The sequence below is a fragment of the Festucalex cinctus genome, chromosome 11 (genome assembly GCF_051991245.1).
Source record: "Festucalex cinctus isolate MCC-2025b chromosome 11, RoL_Fcin_1.0, whole genome shotgun sequence".
Taxonomy (NCBI): domain Eukaryota; kingdom Metazoa; phylum Chordata; class Actinopteri; order Syngnathiformes; family Syngnathidae; genus Festucalex; species Festucalex cinctus.
In genome coordinates this window covers 9279109-9302721 of record NC_135421.1, presented here as the reverse complement: position 1 = coordinate 9302721, position 23613 = coordinate 9279109, and the positions used below count along the sequence as shown (strand labels likewise).

Sequence of the window (23613 nt, the reverse complement as noted above, 5' to 3'; positions counted from 1 at the left end):
GGCCTGGAAACACCTTGGGATCCTGCCGGTTGAGCTAAATGAAGTGGCTGGGGAGAGGGAAGTCTGGGCTTCTCTGCTAAAAGCTGTTGTCCCTGCAACCAGACTCCAGATAAGTGGTGATGGATGGATGGATGGATGGATGGATGGATTTTTTAAAATAGGCCCTAAGGCCAGGCTGGCCACACACGTGCGTACATCACATACACATTCAACGTTATAAAAAGTTTCTCATGGCATTGGGTATATTAAACACCTGACTCACCTTTAGAAGAGTTGGACAGAATGCAGAACTTGGTTGTGCATAACTCCTATCCAACAACAAAACTGTGGTTAGTGACAATGCAAAGTGCACGCTAGTAAGGCCACACCACTAGCTAGCCATGGTTGCTGGTGAAAAAAAAGAGAGAGAGAGAGAGAGATCATGTTGTTGGGGTCTTGACGTGTTGGCAGGGGTGGGGGCACCTTGCCATTTCCGAATGTGTACCACAACACTACGCTTGATCGCTTGCCAAGATGGTGTCGACTGTGCCGCACCTTTTATGATGCGTATAAGCGCGTAACTTAAGTGCTGAATGTAAAAACATCCTGGGCATTCATTCAGATTGGTTGACAGGCAGAATATGTAGGCTTTAACAAAACAATGATGCAATAATCAAAGTAGATTTAAAATGAATTAAAAGCGCTAACCAACTAACAAACTATTTTAAGCTAGATAAATTTTGCTAACAGTTAACTTACATCATGGCTAGGAAATTAACTATCTTGCTAACTAATTAACTAGTTAGATAGCAGTTGAACCACTAACCAATGAACCAATTATGTATATGGATAGCAGATAGGGAGTAGCTAAGTCCCTTAGCTAACTAGCTAGCTAAGTAACTAATTCCCTTGCTCATTGTATAGCTAGCAGCCAAGCACCAAATTGATAAGATTGTTAGCAAATAACAAAATACCTAACTAGCTTGGTCGCATCTAAATTATTACCCAATTGTTTAGCTAATTAAGTAATAGCCATAAACAATGTTAGTCTTAAGAACACGAGTGTCTCTTGGAAATTCTGTGCTGTAAGTTCTCTCAGAAAATTGCAACAATTACAAATTCTTCTGTATCCACATTTATTTCTTGGCATTTAAGAAGTTACGCCAATTAAAATGGGGAAACAGTGACTCAGCCTTTGTGCGTGTGTCTGTATACCACATTGAGCACGGAGAAACTGTCAGAGGATGTGAAAACCAAAAACTGTGGAAAAGCATGGCCAATCTCAAGGCTATAAAATCATCTCCAGAGATCCGAATGTCCCTGTGTCTACTGTGCGCAACATCAGGGAATCAGCAAGAATTTCACAGCCCATGGCACTGTAGCTGACCTCCTTGAATGTGGATGGAAGAGGGGAAAAAATCATGAAAGATCGCAACAAAAGATTGTTAAAATTGTGAACAAAGCACCTCAATTCACTTGCAAACAAATTCAAGGTTACCTGAAGCTCACACGCTCCATTTCCATTTGAATGAAAAGAGATGCTGTGGTTGGACACCCACTGCAACAGACACAAATAAAAGTCAGGCTGGAGTTTGACAACACATACCTGTAGAAGCCAAAATCCTTCTGGGAGAATGTACTGTGGACAGATGAGGTCAAAGTAGTTACTGTAGTGTAGTCTTCAAAGAAAAGAACACGGTCCCTATGGCCAAACATGCTGCAGGTTCACTAATGTTTTGAGGTTGTTTTGCCGTTTCTGGTACCAAATGTCTTGACTGTAAGCATAGCATCATGAAATCTGAAGACTACCGAAGAATTTTGGAGTGCAATGTAGGGCTCGGTCTCCATCAGAGTGGGGTGGGTCTTACAGCAGGATATTGACCACAAGCAGACTTAGGAAAAAGCGCTAGAGAGTTTTGAATTGGCCAGCAATGAGTCCTGATTTAAATCCCAGAGAACACCTGTGGAAATTTCTCAAAAGAGCAGCTGGGAAGAGGCACCCGTCAAATCTGAGAGATCTAGCGCAGTTGGCAAAAGAAGAGTAGGCTAAATTTCTGACTGGCGAACAAACTAGCTAACTAATGAACTGACTAAGTGGATAGCATAGATAGCAGCTAACCGTCCAACTAATTAATTGACTAATTTCTGTATAAACTAGAAATCAATCTAAGTAATTGTCTAGTCACCAGACAATTACTAATTTAGATTGATTTCTAGGTATAGATAAAGTAAATAGAATACTAAATAGCTACTTGTAAATAGAAGAAGTTGATTTCGATGTAAAATTTTGTTTACAACAGTGTCATTTTATAGCCTAACAATGGAAAAACAATCTTAAAGAAAAACGAACTTGAAAAAGATCCCGTATTAAGTTTAATGCCAACGTAAATACAGTACCAGTGGTACACCACAAGTCCTCGGTTCACCCTTGTTGTTTTGCATTTTCCATAAATTACGTTCTTCACGATTCTGATAGGCAAAAATACTATATAGCCAGTGCCTCCTGTTGCTTTGGTATATTCCCTAGACAGTTTGCTAATTTCAACAACAACAAAATACCAGTGAGGAGTACAAATGAACAAAAGTGTGTCAACTTGTCGTTGGGCCACGTGTGTGACCTTAGTGCTCTTGAGCAGAGTTCCTCTGGTCTTCAAGAGTCGGCAGGTGTCTCTCAGCATGGTTATTCATTACCGTCCATTATTCATAACCTGGCGTGGACCTGGCAGCTGCTGACTTCCTGTCACTGATACTTCCCCTGACCTTCACTGAATGCCAGCAATACTCCAATGCATGCACACACACATATCCTCTTGCACACAATTTGTTTTTGCGGATATGCCTACATGCTCTCTCAGCAAAGATACTCATGGAAGGTTTTACATGTAATGGGTTAACAAGTGTAGTAACTAATTAGTTAATAGAGGTTGGTCACGTAAAAGTACAGCTGTAATGTCTCAGGTGGTTATCAGCAGGTTTTAAGAGATGCAGAGAGGCTTCGAAGTGGGCGTCGTTGAAAATTTTGCTATTCAGCTTCTTGTTGGAAGACAAGTTGTACAAAAGTACTGAAACATTGAACAATTGTATGTGCATTCCAAAGTTTTGAGAAGATCAAAATGAGTTTACCTACAAAGGTCACAGTGAGTTTTAGGCTCATCCTGAAATTTTACCTGAAAACTTAATGTAAGTAGTATCTGTATTCTGTACCATGAAAGTTGTTTAACAAAATATGAAATGAATGATGAATGAATGAACTTTTGAATCGAGACTGGAATGGATGGTCGTCATGGTTACAGACAGTACCACAAACTTGTTTGTCAAGATTATGCAAGTCACGAGTTTTACAAGAATGAGGAAACAAACATCGTCGGATATAATCGTCTCCAGCTGTGGATTCATGCTGCTTTGACTCCACCCCCCCACATGCTACTTACTGTATGAAATATACAAGACTTGTTGTTTTGCTGATTAATTACATTAGTTATAGCGAGCCAGGGCTAATAAATTGGCCCACCAGATCGAAATAATGACTCAGACGTTTGGGGTCATTCCATGCAACGCTATGTGTCTAATGTCGTTGGGTTCAGCTGAGGGCCCAGCGTGTCCAGATGTTAACACAATGCCGTCAACGCATCCGCACCACATTCGTTCTATTTAAGTGTTTTTGGGATGTGTTGTTGCCAGCTTGCGTCCAATTGTAATTTGTAACACTAGCATTGCTCATTTCATGTATGCTAATTCATCGTCTCCACGAGTTTCTATTAATTTGTCCTGTCTGCCTGGTAACACATCCTGTTTGATCAACATTAAAAAATATTCCAATATTCTGGACTAAAATCTTGGAAAAGCTCGCTGATATATTAAACTGTAGGCTTCCTTTATCTCCAAGATTGTGTTTACTAGGTGACTTAACAATAACTGAGCTACCATGTAAACAATCCCAATCTATATTTATAGCCCTTACTATTGCTAAAAAAATAATCCTTGTCAATTGGAAAAATAAACAATCTCTAAATATCAACCACTGGTTAAACTTACTAATAAATTATATCTCAATGGAAAAAATCTCTGCCTTAAATAAAAATCAAGTATCAAGATTTAAACAAATATGGTCTATGTACATAGAATATTTTAATCTTAATTTTGCAAATTAATCCTGCCAAGATTCTGCCTGTTAACGAGAGCCACCACATCGTTACAACTTCTGTTTTCGCTGCTTCTGTATTTGGTATTTTGTATCTGATTGTTTTTATTTTTATATAGTCAGGAACCTAGTTGCTGCTAGTGGGCTCGAGCATACCACACTATACGACACTATACTCACTAACTCCTTAAGAGTTATTTCTAGTGGGCACTAAGCATCAACACTTGGTGTTACTGCATGCTAATTAGTCAATTTTCTTGACGCCATCCCCTGTGGTCGGGCGGGGGTGGTTCTGCCCCCCCCCACCCCGTTGTCTGCTCGGTAGCGGTTGCGTCTTGGCCGCTCCCTGGGCCCCCTGTGGGGTGCGGTGTTGGGGTGCTTTCCCTGGTGCCCGGGGCGGCGCCGTCCCGGCGCGGTCCGCTGCTCCGTGCCCGGCGGCGCGGTTCGGGGCGGGTGGGCCTCTGGTGTGCCCCGTGGCTCCCTCTCCCCCCCCCCCCCCCTTCCTCCCCCCCGTCGCCTCTCCCTCCTCGCCTCCTCCCGCCCATCCTCCTCTGCCTCCCGGTCCCTTTTCCCTTGTCGCCCGGGGGGGGGGGGGGGGGGGGGGGCTCGCGGGGGGCCGGGTTCGCGGCTTGTTTGGGGGGGGTGGAGGTATGGGTGGGTGGGGGTTTGGGTGTTGGGGGTCGGGGTGTGTTCGGTGGTTTGGTGGCCGGGGGTGGTGGGGCCTGGGTCGTGGTGGGTGGCGGGTTTGGGTGGGGTGCGCGGGGGTCGTGGGGGGATGGGGGCTGGGGACCGGTGGGGCGCTGTGGGGGCCCGCTGGGCCTCGTTCTGCGGCCTTGGGCTCAGGGGTGTGGGCCGGGGCTGGGGCGGGGGTGTTCCGGGCGTCTGGGTCGGCTCGCCGACCGGCGTCCGCTCGGGTGGCTTGGGGGTGGCCTTGGTGCTGCCGCGGGATTTCGGGGGGGGGGGGGCGGTGCTCGCTTTGCTGGACCGCGGTTGACGGCTTCTTTCTTTGGTGGTGGTCCTTATGCATGCCAGATCCGTCGCACCAGCATCTACTGAAACTCAACAGAAGTAGCCTCTCCCTCCCACAGCCCCTTGAATCAGTGGGTGCTGGTGTCTGTGGATCTCACTTTGCTTTATCTATCCTTCCCTCCTTCGTCTCTTTAGTTTTTCCTCTGGTCACTTGAGATCTCAATTTATTGGAAGTTTGAGGTTTCTGGGGTTGACATAAGACTCTGGTTTTGTAACCACGCAGGAGGGGTTTTGTTGGTGCTGGATTTCACTTTGATGGATTGGATGTACTGGCTTCTATGGATCTCACTCTGCCTTATCGATCCTTCCCTCCTTCCTCTCTTTAGTTTTTCCTCTGGTCTCTTGAGATCTCGCTAAATTTGCTGGAATTTAGAGGCTTCCGGGGTTGGCGTAAGACTTTGATTTTGTAATCATGGGGAAGGCAGGAAGTGTTTGGTCGGTGCTGGATTTCACTTTGATTTATCTTTCTTTTCTCTTTATTTTTTTCTGACCTTTTCTCTGGTCTCCTGACCATTTAAACCTCACGACTCTGGCAAGATTCTGAAGTACCTGGTTAAGGCGAAGGGTAATGGGATATTTATAAGGCTTTAGGTGAATTAATTAGTATAGATTTATACGTATTTGCACGCACACGCACGCGCACGCACGCACACAAACGCACGCACGCAAACGCACACACACACACAAAAAAAAAAAAGAGCAACGATGATAAGACGTTGAATCGGTAAGACTACCGAATGAACAATTCTGAGCTCTAAAAAAAAAATTAGAGATAGACCGATAATCGGTCGGGCCGATAATCGGGGCCGATATTTGACATATTGGTACATATCGGTATCGGTCTGTTTTATTAATCTGACGGCCGATATGAGCGATCCATTTAAAACTCCGTCTTTTCGCTTCGAATGCAGCCCCGAGAGCGTCTCTGTCTGTTATGGAGTCCAACTCCAGCAATGTAACGCCCATAGCAGCATTTGATTGGTTAGCCGTGCAAGAGCCAGAACCAATCAGTAGTGTATGCCGTGTATCACAGTAGCCGGTCACACACGCACCCACAACGCGAGACACATGCTTCGAAGGTAAGTTAAAAGAGAAGAGACTCCGCTGAACTTTTCACCATGATAAGCTAAACACATTGAATTATGTTGTGTATTAAATGCACTATATGAATGGAGCTGCATTGCCTTGCATTGAATCCCCGCTAGCTAACAGTGGTGTGTTCATCTTAGCATGTAGGCTAACACCCAGTAGCTAATTCGCTACTTGAACTACTCGGGGAGGGAATCACACACATTTTCACTTAATTAAGTAAATAATGTTTGTTAGAAAGGTTCCAAATATTAACAGTTGTCATTATTTTATTGTCTAGTTCCATGTTAAGAGTAGAGTAACGTCATTATATTTACCTCTCGTGACGCACACATTGCATTCTGGGTCACGTCCACTACTTGTTGCATAGCGGTTATTATGCAGTCAGATGCCACAGTGACACTAAATAGCGTTTAGTTACTTTATATTGTGTTTATTTGTCGCACTGGTTTGCCATTGTGTGCCTTAAGCTTCAACGTCGATTTGATTGACAGCTCGTTGTGCACCTCGTTAAAGTCCGCTCCGTAACAAATTAAGTGTCTCAAACACCGTTTAACTACACGAACATGTTCTCTTCCGTATGTTTGGCATTAGTAGAGAAGTGCACTAAAGTATAGTGTGCTTATTTGCTCGTTTTGTCTCTCTTTTCACGTCATGTCTGCCGTCATTTGGGACATTATCCTCTCAATCGATGCCACTAATATGTAACATCTACGGCCGTAGTCGGCTGCAATTAATGTTCAGTGATGTAATTTCGTTACGTGCATCATACTTTGAATAATGAGCTCATGTTTGGTGTGTTGTATAACTTTCTCGTGTGTTAGTAACTATTCATTGTGGACAGCTAAGATAGTGCTTGTTAAAGTGAATTAGCAATGTTGCAGCCCAGTTATTATTTAGACAAGTACATCTGTGCCATTAAGTGATACAGTACAGTACAGTAGTGAGAGAATAGTGTGCCCATATACACACACGTGTCTATAAGTGTAAAACACATTAAACAGCAGAAACTGGCAGCGGTCCACCGCAACAATGTCTGTTTAACCAAGTTATTCTTACTATTATTATAACCAAGTTATTTTACTCTACCTTTTTCTGCGTTGATTGGGGCATCCTAAGTGGCAGTAAACTACATGATGAAGTGTCTTTTGACAGTTCTCTTGTAGAGAGGAGTAGCATGATATTGCTGTTCTCGATTTAAGATCCTCAGCTTATCAAAACTGTCTATATGGTAACAATAACAATAATTATAATAAGGTCTACAAGAACTGTATGGTGTTCAGGGATGAATAGTTTTTCTCATGGAATTATTATTATTTTTTTGCTGTAGTAATAAGTAATGCCACAGCTGATGCACATTTTGAATGACAGGGTTCCTCCTATTACTTCAAAATATAAAAATATAACATTTATAGAATAAAACTACAAGTATCCCAAATGCTATAAAAGGTAATGTCACATTGGCCCCCACATTTAACTCCCCCCGCCACCAACGTCTTATTGCAGATAGAAGGATGTAAAATGAAAAGTGTAGTGTGAGAATCCATTGTAAAGAACGGTTAGGGTTTGCATTATTCAAAAATTTGGTGCCAACATTTTAACTTTTACTGCAAATGAATATCGGCTTCAAATATCGGTTATCTGCCTCCTTGACTACCGATAATCGGAATCGGTATCGGCCCTGAAAAAAGCATATCGGTCTATCTCTAAAAAAAATAAAAAAAATAAATAAAATAAAATAAAATATATATTCCAATAATAAATTACTTTAGGACAAAAAAATTTTTTCATGCTAAAACATTGACTGGGGGCAAAGTTGACAGTCTGTGCTCACGACGTGCATTTCTTGACCCTTTTTCACAATTTTGGGCTGCAAGAGGCCGTCCATTTGGTACCAAAGTCTTCCTTGGGGGCACACTTGACTTAATCCACCTCTATATTTCACCACCAGAGTTGGTAAAGTACGCAAAAATTGTACACAAGAGCAGGCTACTGTTCCTTTAGAACAGGTTTCAGTATTTCACCAACATTTTTTCTACTGAGATTATTTCAAAGGGCTACCGGCTTGATATAGACACTCATAAAATAACATAGCAATCTCAGGCCCCCAAGCTTGTCTCTGTGAATGTTATGGTCTGACCTTTGCACTAAAGACCCTTCCAGCTGACGTCACTGCTTAGCGTCCGCTGCGCCTCACGGAAGGCAAACATCCCATAACAAATGAATGTACAAAGCTTGATTTTCGGCGAGCGTTTTTGTTAAAAAGTGGGAAATATGTCAAGTGTCACAAAAAAACGTCCCGAGTAGGACACTACATTACTGTGGCTCATTGAAACCAGCCGTTTGGAGCCGCTAGCTACAAAAGAGGAGTTTGTTGGAAGGCAAAGTGGAAGCGGAAGCTTAAGGTATGTTGTTTTACAGGTGTAAATTGTCATTCATTAAATCATTTGTGTCCGGATATACTTCGAAGTTTTCAAGCTATCTTAGCTTGCTAGCTGCTAACAAACAAGGGGCACACTTAAACGTGATGTCGCACTGGAAGGGTCTATACTAGGTTTTAAAAAATTCTGGCATTTCACAAAATGTTTTAGAAATAGTGCACTTTTTCTATCAGCAACACAAAAACATAAGAAATATATCACTGATGAGCTTTTTATACAATACGCCTCCGGGACTGTTACTCATGTTGTCCTGCTATAGTCCCCTTGGGCACCATGTTGGTGGTCCCTGCTTGAGAATAATATGGCTGCTTAAGTAAAAGTAAAACAAATTCTTTGAGTAGTAGTAAGTACTAAGTAAAAATACTATTCAACAATGAAATAACCGGTGAGTAACTTCTGATTTTTCTATTCAAATAGACAAAAATATTAAATTGGTATGTGCAATTTTAGACATTGCCCCCTAAAATCATCCATCAATCCATATTCTTGACCGCTTATTCCTCATAAGGGTCGCGGGGGTACTGGCGCCTATCTCAGCTGGCTCTGGGCAGTAGGCGGAGGCAATAAAATCATTTTTAAATAAAACAATGCTGTTCATCTTCATGAAGTAGCATAAATTAAGGAAAATATAGCCACCAGAAATTGTCTTAAATGAGCTTTATTTGTTTACTCATAAAACAGCACAATAGACTCACCAAGTACGGATTTAGATTGCATAGAAAAAAAAGTATATACTGTATAAAAAAAGTAAATCCCAATTACAGAAACCCTCAATACTATACAAAAACTTCTAAGGATGTGTCGTTGCTGTTTTGCACCCAGTGTGAAATTTGCTCATTGTAATTTCATGCCAGTTAACCAGCTTGAAGATGTTTCGGTCAATGTGGTCAAGTCGGTTTGTCCTTTACAGTTACACTTCCTGTTCTGTCAACTTTAGGATCAAAACAACTTTGATGCTAGCGGCGATAGCAAATATTTTCACAGTTTCTGATGTGACAGTTTGTCTTGTTTTTGGAAAGCTTCGTGTGGTCGTAAACCCAAATGAGTTCGAAAAAAAAAAAACATTCGCATCCACACTCGAGGCCTTTTGATGCCCTCAATGCCTCAACCCCTCAATTCTGCCATGTTTTCCACATTTGTTGTTGTCATTGCAATCACCTTGCCGTATCTCATGACACGTGAGATACTCCAAGCCCCACATTCCTCACGGTTCCTCTCAGTCCATCAAATTGCTTGTGATGTCCCGTCGCTCGGCGGGTTTCAAGTTCTCTGCCAATTAAAGTGGCACCGGCGCTTCTATTTTGAGATATGAAATTTGCTGATGCTGTCAGATCGGCGCATCAGTGTCCGTCAGGCCACGCTCGACGTAACATCTCGCAGTCAGCCAAGAAAATCCATATATGATTCTGAACACAACAGTGACATGCATACTTAACATATCAATGCAAAACTTTAACTTTTTTTTTTTTTTTTTTTTTTTTTTTTAATATTGGGTCACCAATTATAAGAGTAAAATGCTGTAAGATTTTTAATTGATTGACAAGAAGTTTGTGTTTTGTATTTTTCATTTATTTCTGTACCGGTATAAGCAATATAAAACGTTCCTAGATACTGTAAGACAAATAAAAAAAGGACTGCTGAACTTGTTTCCCGGACGTCTTAGGAGTTTGATTCATGTCCTGTCTGCATGAATTATGCAAATTAGGCTGTGTGAACGCCCGCTCCTGATTGGTGGACTGTTTTCACGCTCGTTTCTGGTTCGCTGCTGTCCTCGGCTTCCTCCAGCGTCAGTTTTGAATGTTGTTTACAAAAAGCAACAGTTATGCGACTGACTCATTTTTTCTTCATTTGCCAGAGTAGCGAGGTTGGAAGAGGTAGAAATATTTTGGGGAAATGAGGGGACACTCCTCGATCTCATTTCATTGAGACGTCTACAGAAGATGACGTTCTGTCATTGCCGCGCGTGATGAACCGTCTGCTGGGCTGAATTTTTAATATACATCGCCACAAATGTCAACTTTATGCATCATGTTTCAAGTGTGATTAAATTTTAAACAAAAAGTTAACACTGTTACTCAACATAGCTTTTTATATTCACAGATGTGTCAGTAGTCTCCCCCGCCCGCGCAGATGATGTATAGATCGGATGTGTGCGGATGAGCGTACGTACCCGATCTATATCCACATACGAATAAGGCCCATTCGGATTTAAAAAGTATCGGAATTGTACTGTTCACGCAGCATAACAAAAATCAGATACGTGTCGCATATAGGCAAAAAATATCACAATTGAGCTGCAGTGTGAACAATGCCTTTGTTTGGTTTTGGAGCATTATTCTTTTGTATTCTTGGAGGCTTTAATCTTTATCGGAAATTTCCGGTTGTTTTTTATTCTTTTCTCTGGTAGTCCCCATGGTCATTTTTACTGATCTACTACCTTCACTTTATCTTTTTAACAAGTTTAAACTAATTATTCAAGTTAGCCTGAGGGGAGCGCTCAGCTGTGTTAGTATATTGCAGTGCAGTGTATATCACTAGAAACTACATCGACCATACTGTAATGGGCATATTGTTCAAACGAAAGTTTCTAATCCAAGTCTTCAGGTTCAGTTCCAGGTTCAGGTTACGAACGCTAGTTCTTGTATTAGAGTTCTTTATTAGATCAAATTGGTGTACCTAATGAAGTGGCCAGAGAGTGTATATATTTCATTTCCCTCCACATGATAGCAAAATAGCAAGAAAGACAAGAAGCTTTTAACCTATTTATCTTGACAATGGCCTTGTGTGCGAGGAGGCACTTGAAGTAATTTGATTTATGTTCTTGTCGGACACTTTAGAGCAGCCGCAGATGATGTCACTATACAGAACAAGCATACAAAGAAAAAAAACTTTAGATAGGGTTATAAAAACAACATTAACAATATTTATTTTATGTTATGTATTGCTTAGAAGCTGCTATTGAGATAGATAGATAGATGGGATAGGCTCCAGCTCCCCCACAACCCTTATGAGGAGTAAGCGCTTAAGAAAATGGATGGATGGACTTATTTACAACAAAAATTAAGCACACAGGCAAAAAGTTCAACAAAGCTTGCAATTTTAAATAACAAAAATCACACACAAGAAATATGCTGAACCGAAAACACACTTGAGCCAATCCAAAAGGACAACAAGGCAAAGTATACAGAAATCTTCAAGAATTTACAAGAAACAAGACAGGAAGGCAAGAACAAGGTCAAGGTCAAGGTCAAGGTCAAGGTCAAGGTCAAGGTCAAGGTCAAGGTCAAGGTCAAGGTCAAGGTCAAGGTCAAAAACAAGGTCGAGGAGTCGAGGGTATCTTGGACTGCGGCATGAGCAAGTGAATAGTCCGACAAAATACAGGTGCAGAAGCAGCCTTTTAAATATACAGGACATAATTGCTGATGAGCAGCAGCTGTGCAGAGTCTCATGGGCGCCACCGCTGGTCAGGCTCAAACTGGAATTACAACAACAATCCTGTGTCTGCCCTTACAAGGTTGCTGCAATAAATACATTACAATAGCAAATGATGATGCCGTAATTTATGAACGATTATGGTTATAATGTAATGATTATGTTGTGCAACTGAACAGTATGCATTTTTTTCATGAATGGTATAATCAGTAAGGCATCCAGACCACTCATACTGAATGAATAAGATACCAACCAGGACAGGTTTACCACGAATAAATTTCTGGTACTCTCTGAGGTCAAGTAAATAAGCATAATTACACATAAAGGGATTTGTTGCAACAATTTCCTTAATGTCAGTTATTTTTCCAAAAGTGAGACTTTCTAAACGCTACTGACATGGAGCATCATTTATGGTGAATCGTTTTATGTCCTTTTCTTCACAGGATGCCTCCATTGCCCATCGTTTCCATCTGATGAGGGAGAAACACCCGGAGAAGTTCAACAGCAGGTTAGGAGATGAACATTTTTGCATAACAGGCTGTGATGGCCACTTTCTTTCTTGCGGTGTAGTTAGCAGTGTGTTTACCATGTAGATTGCGTTACATTGCATAGGCAACAGATGACCTTGCACTTTTAATCTGGAAATGTGAGCCAATCAACATAAATCAATAGCTGCCTGCCCAGCTGGATCTGTATATTGATCTTTGACACACCATGCACATCCCTGTGCACAATTAAATGAGATCCAGTAGAAAATGTCCTATTTCCAAAGAGTGTTCAATTTTGAGTAGGGTTGTAACGATAACGGCAATATCGTGATATGACAATAATAAAAGCGCCACAATATATCGTCGTCGTCATATCGCAATATTAATAGCAGCACATCTATTCAAAAAGCCAGGTTGATTTCCATTTGTGCAATTCTAGCACCCTCTGATGGCTAGTTTTTTAATGCAGTTTAATTTTCGCAAGGCATATTTTGGTTTAAAATCCACACTACTGGTCAGATAACGGGGAACATAATATGCGTGTGAACCAAGTCAATATGTGGAGGAACTCCAATGTGTGCATATTAACAAGAAAGAGCCTCTATATTAAGTGTTATTAGAGAGTGTAGAGTGTTTATATGCATTGCTGTCATGTACAAAAGCATAATACAGTATGAGCTCATTTTTTTTTACAATATTGTGACCTTCTTTTGTATCACCAACCTCCCCACAAATTCGTGCTAATTATCGTATCATGGCCTTCACATCGTGATAATATCATATCATGATGTTTGGATATCGTTACATCCTTAGTTTTGAGACTGCCAGACAGATTTAAAAAGATCGTCGTCGTCAAATGAAAAGCCATTCTGAATTTATTTTAAACAGAATTGTATTAAATTAAATAATTAATCAATTAAAGTAGCATCTTAAGGCACCACCATTTTATTTTCACTTTAAAAGGATTTTATGTAATTAAATAATCAATTAATTAAAGAAAATGAAAATACCATACAGACAATTATTTATATAGATTTTTTTTATTGTTATTGTGTTATTTATATATTTATTCATTCTGTTTATTCATTTCATAATTAACTATTTAAAAAGACAAAACATCCTTTTCACACATTTCCTCCCAAAAACGTATAAATATGTTCTATTTTAAATGTTTTCAGTGTCCCAAAGACATATTTATAAGTTTTTTTTTTATTGTTTGTTGTTTTAATGCATACAGAAGACTTTGATGCAGCCTCTCAACTGCAAAAAACGGTTGAAGAATTGGTAGTTATTACTCAAACGACCAGCAGGTGGCAGCAGAGCAAAGGGCCATGTTGAAAAAAAGCTCAATTAATCACAATTCTAAACACATTTGTGAATAATGATGAAACTTAACTATGTTCTAATGCTAATTGCTGCAAAACGGAAACAGATAGAAATATACTTTTTTTCCTGATGAAAGATGAGACTTTAGTCTTTCTTTTGGTAGGTTCTTAATTAACATTTTTTTATTTATGTATGTTTTTTGTTAAAATTATTTTGCTGATTATCAGAAAGAAAGAAATTTTTAACAGACAAGATATGAAATATTACAATCATAGCATTGAGGTCCCAGTGTTGGCTCGTCACATTCTTTCCCGAGCTCCAAACATTCGCCTGTCGGCTCTTCCCTGCTGACAAGGCAGTTAAGTATAAAAGCTTGTTCCGCCATCCCAGTGGGAACAGGGCCTGTTCGTATAATAGCATGAATTCAGCCCTCTCCAACTACTCTGACTAGGAAGTGCGAGTATGAGAGTGTTATTGAGACATCTTGTTTACTCTTTGGATTTAAATAATTGATGCAGAGGTCTTCCATTTGCTGTCCTGTATGTATTTGCTACATCAATGACTGGTGGAGGTGGGTGACCAAAAAGATGCCCCAATTCTCCGATGGAACATTACTCTCATGTGTTAAGTGAACTATTATAGAGCAGCCTTTTGATATATTAAAAAAAAAAAAGGTAAATACAAGGTATCATCTTCAATGTTTACACCGTTATTGTTCAAATTGAAATGGATAAAAGCAGTGTCTTTTTTGGGCATCAGAATGACAATGGCGTTTTGTAAAAAGTTGACACTGTTATTGTTTAATTAAATGCTGAAGAGGGTTAAAACCCGTGTTGTTTTGGCTATTGGGTTATGCAACATGGCATTTTGAGGCATGACAGCATGATATATGCAGACAAAGTAAATTTCAACATTTGCTCTCGGAAAAGGACAAGCAGTTGGTCTGCTTGCCCGTTGTGTATTATTATTATTATTATTATTATTATTATTATTATTATTATTATTATTATTATTATTATTATTATTGTTATTATTATTATTAACTCATTCAATCCCAAAAATGTGTAAAAACGTTTTTAAATATTTTGTCATTCCCTCCCAAAAACCTGTTTAGACGTTTTTTTTTTTTGTTTGTTTTTTTAATGCAAGAGCATACAGAAGGCTTTGATGCAGCTTCTGACATGGTGTCAGCAGAGTATAAGAGATCAAGCCATGGCTTTGTTGCAACAAGCTCTTTTTGTCAGTGTTTTCACCAGGAATGTGAATATTGATGAAGCTTAGCTATATTCTAATGCTAATTGCTGCAAACTCGAAACACATACAAACATACTTTTTTTCCTGATGAAAGAAGAGACTTTAATCTTTCTTTTGGTAGGCTCCATGTTTTGATAGAAATGGAACACAATATTCTGTGGGCCTTGCAAAAGTGGCTGGGAGTGAATGAGTTAGTTACAAGTGACCCTGGCAACTTTGGGCATATTACAGTTGTGACAACTTAATTAGTTTTCAGCATTCCAGAGGACAAGCTTTCCCACAACCCAGAAGAATAATGTTAAAGGATGGAATCTTGCAGTGTAATTCTAATAATCTATTTGAGTGACAAGTGAGCTCCTTATGGCCACCGTCACACTGATCCCCCAGCGAGAGCGCTAAAGTGTCACTTTAGCGACACGCTAATCAACACTATTTACAGTAAGCCAACACTGAAGGCTATTGTTCATCTGTGAATGATCCTCCGCAGAGCTACAGACAGCTGATTGACAGCCGCAACTGTTCCATTGTGGAGATGACTTGGCACTTTGCATCCCATTCGTAGCCGTTTGACTTGAAAAGATTTTTTTATTTTTTTATCTCCACGGGTGACAAGATGATCGATCGCCTTTGACCCAGCGTCAGTCCCATAGGGACATTAGCGACACTGCTGTGTTTGTCCTCTTTGCCACTCATACACATTCCCACTTGTGTCTTTTCATGCATGTCTCACACACACACACAACCTTCAGCAGCACCTTTCCATCCATGGCTTGTTAGAAAGGAGACTGTGGGCCCGATTTTCTTGGCCAATGCAAGTCAGGCGCACGTTGTGGCACAAATGTGTAAGGGGCGGGGCCAGACAAGCAGTTAAACAGAGGCAGGTTGCGACGTTTGGGCATCAACACATCCAACTCCAAATCGTGTCCACTTTAAGAGGCTTCTCTCCATCCCTTTTAAATGTGACACATTGGTAAACCTCGACATGGTGGATTCCCAAACTTGCCCCGGAAAGAAAATAAAGATGCACCATTTTTTTATGCCGAGCACACAAATAAATGCCTGTCTTCAAAAATAGGTCACTGTACGTGTGATTGTGAGCCCAGGTGCCAGGGATTTTTCACACAAGCTAACAATTCAGCGCTCACAGAAGGAAATGACGTCAGCTTGACGTGAGTGGAATGGGAAGAAGTAGCTGCTTGGTCCATAATGGCTTGGCTTTTGGAACAGAGTTGATGGCTAAAATTTTTTAAACTTATTAATGACATTCATTATAATTTTAAAATTTTACCATTATAGATTTAACTGCCTTTGTTTTATATTATAGGCTATTGATGTGTCTGTCACGAACAAATCAAGTCTTTTGAACGGCTCTTCAATGTGAACGATGGGAACCGAGTCTTTGCCGAGAGCCCCCCCCCCCAGGAAAAAATGCTTTAAAAAAAAACGAACAAAAAAACAAAAAAAACAAAAAAACATAAAAGAGCCTATCTTTTGAACAGCTCTTTTATGTGAACGGCTCCCGAATGAACGGCTCCCCTGAAAGAGCCAAAAGTCCCATCGCTACCATGTATAGTAAGGCTTTTTTTTTTTTTAAACAGCCAATTATAGTAAGGCATTTGTTTTTTTTTTTTGTTTTTTTTTTAAACGACCATGTGTACTAAGGCGTTTTTCTTTTTTCATGACCATGTATCATAAGGCGTCTTTTTTTTTTTTTTTTTTTTTTTTTTTTTTTTAAAGAGCCAGTCTTTTGAACGGCTCTTTTACGTGAACGGCTCCCAAATTAACGGCTCCCCTGAAAGAGCCAAAAGTCCCATCACTATTATAGGCTATATATATACAGTATCACAAGTGTATTTATAAGTGCAGTTTAGAGACTCATTTTGTAATGTAAATGTATTTATGTTAAGTTTTTTTTGTTTGTTTTTTTCATGAAAATCCTTCCTTAAAAATTTCTGTTAAAAATGAACTTCCAATAAAGTACTGGCAAAACCAGTTGTCATTTTTATGTTAAGCCGGGTTGTCTGCTTCTTCTGAAAGTCACTAATAAAATAAATTGTAGTCTAAATGAGTTACTAATAAATTCAACTAATCAGTAAAGTAACAAAGTTACTTTTAAAATCAAGTAATGAGTAAAGTAACTTACTTTTACTTATACTTTTTCACGGTAACTGTGGCAACACTGTCCGGGACATTCTAAGGTTCTTCAGTTTCATGAGATTACCGGTACGTGTGATCACATGAGAAGGCTTTGAGTGCATTCTTTAAGTGGTGGTTGACAGCCAAAACTGTTAGCAAGATCAGAGAAAACTACCCCACACACAAAAAAAATGTCTCTGCACACAAGAAATCCCAATCTATCAAATAAATTTCCTGATAATACTTCAATTTTTTAGCATTGATACCAGCAAATTGGATGAACATATATAATTCATTGAGTACACAGACAAATAAGCTTTTGAACGAAGATTTTCTGGGTTCATATACTGTATGAGTGTGTGTGTCGAGAAATTACTGTCAGCACTATCATAATGCCCTCAAGCAAAACACAAAACTCCAAAATCACTTACATAAAATACTGTACAAACATCACCACAAACGCATACAGGGCTCAGAAATGGGCTAAGCTAAAGTATGTTTGCATTTGGTACTTCTATCCGCGGATTTCTCAAACGTTATACAGTAATGAATATGCTTAGCCAATAAGTGATCAGAGTGGTCAACACCACTCATATTGTAAGACTTATCATTATGACATTTGTGAACACACACTAGAAATCCATTTCTGCGCCACTTATCCTATGCTCCCACACATGCTAATGTTAGCTTTGACTGTTGGTTGGTATGCCCTCTCCAATCTCTACTTTGTTGCAGCGGCCTGTTTTCTGCAGTCTCCTCTCAAAGCTGAAAAGTGTTGTTTAATTCATTCATTGATTTTTGTTTTTTGGTGGACTGGTGACCTCATTTCCACAAACTGACAAATGTCCTGTTAGTTGACCGTTGACCTCTTAATCACCATTAGCTCTCTTTCGTGTGAGCTGCCTAAGAAAATAAAGTCGTCAGCTGATTAGTGAGGATCAAACGTCAAAACCTTTTTGACCTCCGTCCCACAACGTTGTGGCTATACTGAGTATGGATCATTTTATTTTTTTTGCAAGCAAGGGCTACTGATGTTTAAGCGAAGCAGCAGTTTGATTTTTCATGTTGACTTTCTCCTATTGTGACAATCCTCTCTAATAATATACTGTATTTTAAAAATAGTTGCCAACAAATTCCATTTTCTTTATAGTGGTTGGTTTAAAAATAGAATACAATTGTGCTGCAGAACAACAAAATGCAATTATTAGCATAGTGCAAATAAAAACATACTTAACTAAAGCTACAGCATACAGGGTGAATAATAGCAAGATATAAGGTCTCAAAAATAAAGCCATTGTGTGCAATATATAGTATAGTAAAGCCATATACCATATGCCTCCAGATGGATTTCTTGGTATATAAGTTTGTATATTTTGCAAATTAATACCATTTTACGTGCAGAGCAGACGGAGGACGGGGGGTGGGGGGGTGTTAATTGTGGTCAAAGGGTCACTGCTCATGTTGAGGATTAAAGGAAATGCTTATCTGGAAAGAAGAGGAGTCATCTTGGGGGTCGTAGCTCTATTCCAGCCCCTGAACTGTGTTTTCACAACAACTTGCTTCCGCCAACATGTCCCTGGACTGAGGTCAGGTACCCCTTTAGGATGGAAATGTAAAGAGATAAGCTCTGTGATCTGTCCCAATCTTTGTTTGGGAGTCAAACATCTCCAGTAGCTGTTGTTATGGTGAGCATGCAACACCTGGCACTAACTATACAGTATAATGATAAGATGACGAAATAAGAAGGCTTGTGAAATGTGAGTTAATTACATCTTAGCAGGCCGTCTCCAGTGGAAGCAGTTTAATGAGCTGGGACATTTTTCCTTGTGGAGCAAGGCAACTGTTCCTAATTGTGATGTCACATTAGCTCCCAATCACTTATTCTGACAAAGCTTCCTGGGGGAGGTGAAACGCTTTAGTCCCTTTCACACTGCTGATTAAAGCTAGGAATTTCCTGCCTTTTTGAGGGGAAGCTGAAGTCGACCCGCAACTTTCATGGCTGGGGTGGTCGGTCTGTTGAAAGCTAAATGACAGTATCGTTAAAAAAAAAAAAAAAAAAAAAAAAAAAAAAAAAAAAAAAGTTTGAACATTTCTAGGCAATCAGGTGGCTGTGACGGTTGTGCTAAAAATTTAGCTAATGCTAAATGCTGTTTTGGTTCACAGTTCAACAGCTGTGAACAAGCACCCACCAGATATGCCACATTTTTCACAATGTATTTGCTTCGAGTTATAATTTTCAAATTCAAGAGAATGAGTGAACATGTGAATTCATAGGTGCTTGTCCAAGTTCGCGTCACTACATCTTCATGAACTGCATTGACTTTCTATGTAATTACGCCACGAGAATAGTTTAACTTGTGTTCTAGGGCTGGGTATCAAGTCTAATTTTGTCAATCGATTCGATTTCGATTCACAAGGGAGAAGTTTGATTCTATTTCGATTTTTCCCGATTTGATTCACTTCAATTCAATTTGATATTCATTAATTATGGAACATCAATTCTTCTTAAATATTAAAGACATAATGAAAACTCCACAAACAAACTCCAAATTAAATTTTGAGGAGGCTTGGTTAAATGATGTAGTTTAGTAATGAAAATAACGTGTTATAATCACTTAAGTATTAAACAAACATTGACATCAGCCAAAATGTGATGATTTTTTTCCCCATAATTCTAATTCAATAATTGTAAATATAAATAAAAAAAAGATTCAGGTCTTTCATAAATGTAAGAAAATACTTTTAAATTCATGTGAACACTACATTTCAAGAAAACAAGATACAAAAAAAAATGTGGCCTTTAAAATTCTATTTTCTTATGAATTTATAGGAAAAAGAGATGAAAATAATTGATTCATGGTTTCATGAAAAGATATCAGCCTCGAAAAGGAAAAACAATTCAATATTTGATTTATTTATTTATTTTTTTAAATACAGTCCTATTGTGTTCTGTCTGGCAGCAGCATATCTAATCATCTGATTGCATACAACAGTGCTGTAGGATATAGTTTTGAATCTGTTTTGTCATGTTATGTTGTTGTGGTAGACATATTGTCGCTTCCAAAATGGAAAGAAGCTTGTGTCATGAGCGAGTCGAGAAGAAAACCTCCAATTTCATTTACGGTGTCAACTTCCTGTTTAATTCATTAATCATCAAAGTATATCACGCTAGCTACGTAGCTGATGAAATTCTAGCCAAATCAGGATTTGCTGTTCCAAACTTAATGGGAGCAAGTGCTATCGAACGCTACTATTTAGTGTAAGTGTGGTTTGTGACTGTAGAAGAACATCAGATTAAAATACATCTTGGCTAGAATTGAAAATTAAATAGTGTACCATCATTTGAAAAAAAGACATGGTCCTCTGCTTGAACATCGTAGCAGGCAACCTTTGGCTCTGACTAGGGGTGTGAATTGCCTAGTACCTGACGATTCGATCCGTATCACGATTCATAGGTCACGATTCGATTCGATACCGATTAATCCCGATATGAATTTACAAGTGGATTGTTGAGATTTTTTTACTCAAATTCAGAAAATACCATTCAGTAAACTTGTACATGTACACTGTAAGATCTGTCTGAAAATGTATTATTTATTGATCTGAAGCTTCAGTCTTATAACTGTGAGTCACTGTATTTAACAAACAGGTTTAAACATTTTTCATGTTTGAACAGCATTGAAATCAAATATTAAGGCTTAATGTTCCATTAATATAACATTCTTCCATGCTTAAGTTGTGAAAGTTATGCCAATGTCAGACTACGCGATTTTTTTGTCTTACACGACAGTTGCGCTGTCACATTACACGACAAACTCGCTCCGTGTCGTGGACGGGGCGTGTAGTCACACTACACGTCTGAACGCGACAAGACACCAGCCGATCATCGTGTGTTGTCTTGCCAAGAGAAATGCGTCGGCCAGTGTTTGTCGGGGAGGTGGGACAAAAAAAAAAAAAAAAAAAAAAGCATGGACAGGAAGTGTTTGCGTGAATGGAGCACGCATGGGAGCACGCATGTGATGTGATCGCATTGCTTGCGCTCCCTGCTCCTCAATAGTGTTTAAAATATGATTTAGTAGCCAACACTGTATTTTAATTTATTTAGGCCTATATGCGCCGGGATAATTATAGGTGATTTTGTTGATTAATTTGCGGGATGACATCTTGTTTTATTATTTTATCAAACACTGAAATATTATATTGTTTGATTATTTTTTTTACTGCTTCATTTATTCATATTTGACTTGTTTTAGTACGGTGCATTGGATTGTAGGCCACTCACTCCGAGGGGGGAAACTTTCAAGTGAGAGCGGGTGACAGTTAAGGCGGCGAGGCCTGGTCCGACTATATGAAAATGTGATCGATCCTCACTAAATATGTGCCCATCTCATATGCCCAAATTTCTGAAATTATTAGAACAACAGTCACAATATATTTTGGTCCTCTATTCACGTCGCCGTTGCCTGACTGGTCGCACGGATGCGTGCGCGCTCCATGCAGCCGCAGCGCTGCAGCGGGCGCTTTTTTTTTTTTTTTCCCCTCGAGATGCACCTGTCTGGCCCCATCCCATGAACTATCCAGGGGATAAATAAATAAATACATAAACGAATAAATAAACAAATGTATACATAAATAAAAAGAGCTATAAAGTGCTGTTCAGTGTGTGATTGACGTTTCGCTCCCTCTCGCTATTGGTCAATGCTGTGGAACCAAACAGACGACGTCGGAGGTATGTCACATTATGCGTCAAGACGAGCAAAAATTCTACTTTTGTCGTGATGGTCGTGAACCGTCCCGGACAACAGGCGACCAGTCGTTGAACGTGTCACATTACACGGGCGACGCTACGTCAAGTCAACCCAAAATCGTTTACGACATGCCCCGTTTGTCCGCGACACGTCGGTCGGGCTGAAATCGGGCTGTTTTCGTGTAGTCTGACATCGGCATTAGACGTTTTGTTGAATATTTTCCCATCAAAAATGGATGTTAAAAAATCGATTCAGCTGCCTATTGAATCGATTCGAGAATTGTGTGCTGTAGTATCGCGATATATTGCCGAATCGATTTTTTTTTTAAGACCCCTAGCTCTGACATACGGTACCCTTGTCACATTGAGCTGTTGCATCAATAGAGTGCTATTGCGTGATGGCAAGCATGCCTTTGCGTTAATTGGTGTTATATATTGTGAGATGTACAGTATGCCACTTGCCCAGCAATAGAGGGCGAGATGTTTCAGGCTTGGGCGGGAAATCATAATCATCAGAATCACGTGGATTCATCAACATTCTTAAACACACACATACCGTACATGCTAAACTATGCCACTAACTATATTGCATTTCGACTACAGACCTTTATCAGCCACAAATATCAATCTTTTTTTTTCATGTAATAGGGTTAGTTTTCATTGTGCAATACATATCTACTAACGGTAAAGGGATACAGTATGTCAAGTTACGAGCATAACTGTATTTACGTATTGTGAAAAGACACTAACTGTGAGATACTTTTCAACATTTGAAAACTTTTGAATAGGAAGGAAAAAGCACAAATTGGTTATTTTCAGATTGTATCAAAAAACAAAATTGGCACTGCTACTGTCATGTTTCAGTTCAGTGGGTTTGTTTTTTTTTTTGTTACATTTTGGGTGTTCATGTTGTCTTTCATCTGGTTTGTCTCCCTTGTCTCGTTATCCTTAACCTTGTCCACCTGCGTGTGTCTTCCCTTCCCAGTATGTGTGACCAATCAGTGCCCTCAGCCTATTGTATTTCCCAGGTGTGTCTTGTTAGCGTCTCGTTAGTGTCTCGTTAGTGGTGTATTTATTCAGTGGTGTTTGTTCACGCGGTGTGGGAGCATTGTCCTGTCCTGTCCTGTCCTGTCCTGGTCAAGCCAAGTCTCCCCATGTCATACCAAGTCTTCCCACGTTTGTCAAGTTGTCCCTCACCTCATCAGACTTGGCAACCAGTCCTCTCACATCCTGTCCTCTCTTTTCTTGATGGTTGACAATAAAGTCCTCACGTTCCTCTCTCCATCATGTGTCTCTGCCATTGGGTCCTTACTTCATATCCACCACCATCTCCCCACTTTCACTTCGTACCACCCGTGACAGCTACTTAACACCTACGGAAAGGTTTTCCTTTTTAGTTTAAAATAGCTTACTTGAACCTTCAGGATCCCTTGCCAAACACTGGCCCTCAAAAACCACAGTGTATTTTTGCTTTTGGTAAACTATTAAATCCAAACTTGTTGTCCATCCATGCCGTGTCTGTCGTACCAGCTAGCTATCGCTATGCTAATC

General features: G+C 39.7%; 1 protein-coding gene across 4 annotated transcripts in view; it reads left to right on the top strand.

Annotated features, from left to right (window-relative positions):
* Nucleotides 1–23613, top strand: part of dgkg (diacylglycerol kinase, gamma) — a 106404-nt gene that overhangs the window by 56459 nt on the left and 26332 nt on the right. For all 4 annotated transcript variants that reach the window (XM_077537326.1, XM_077537325.1, XM_077537327.1 and 1 more), the window contains one exon: nucleotides 12555–12619. In XM_077537326.1, the coding sequence (XP_077393452.1) occupies nucleotides 12555–12619 (65 nt within the window). The remainder of the gene's footprint in view (nucleotides 1–12554; nucleotides 12620–23613) is intronic.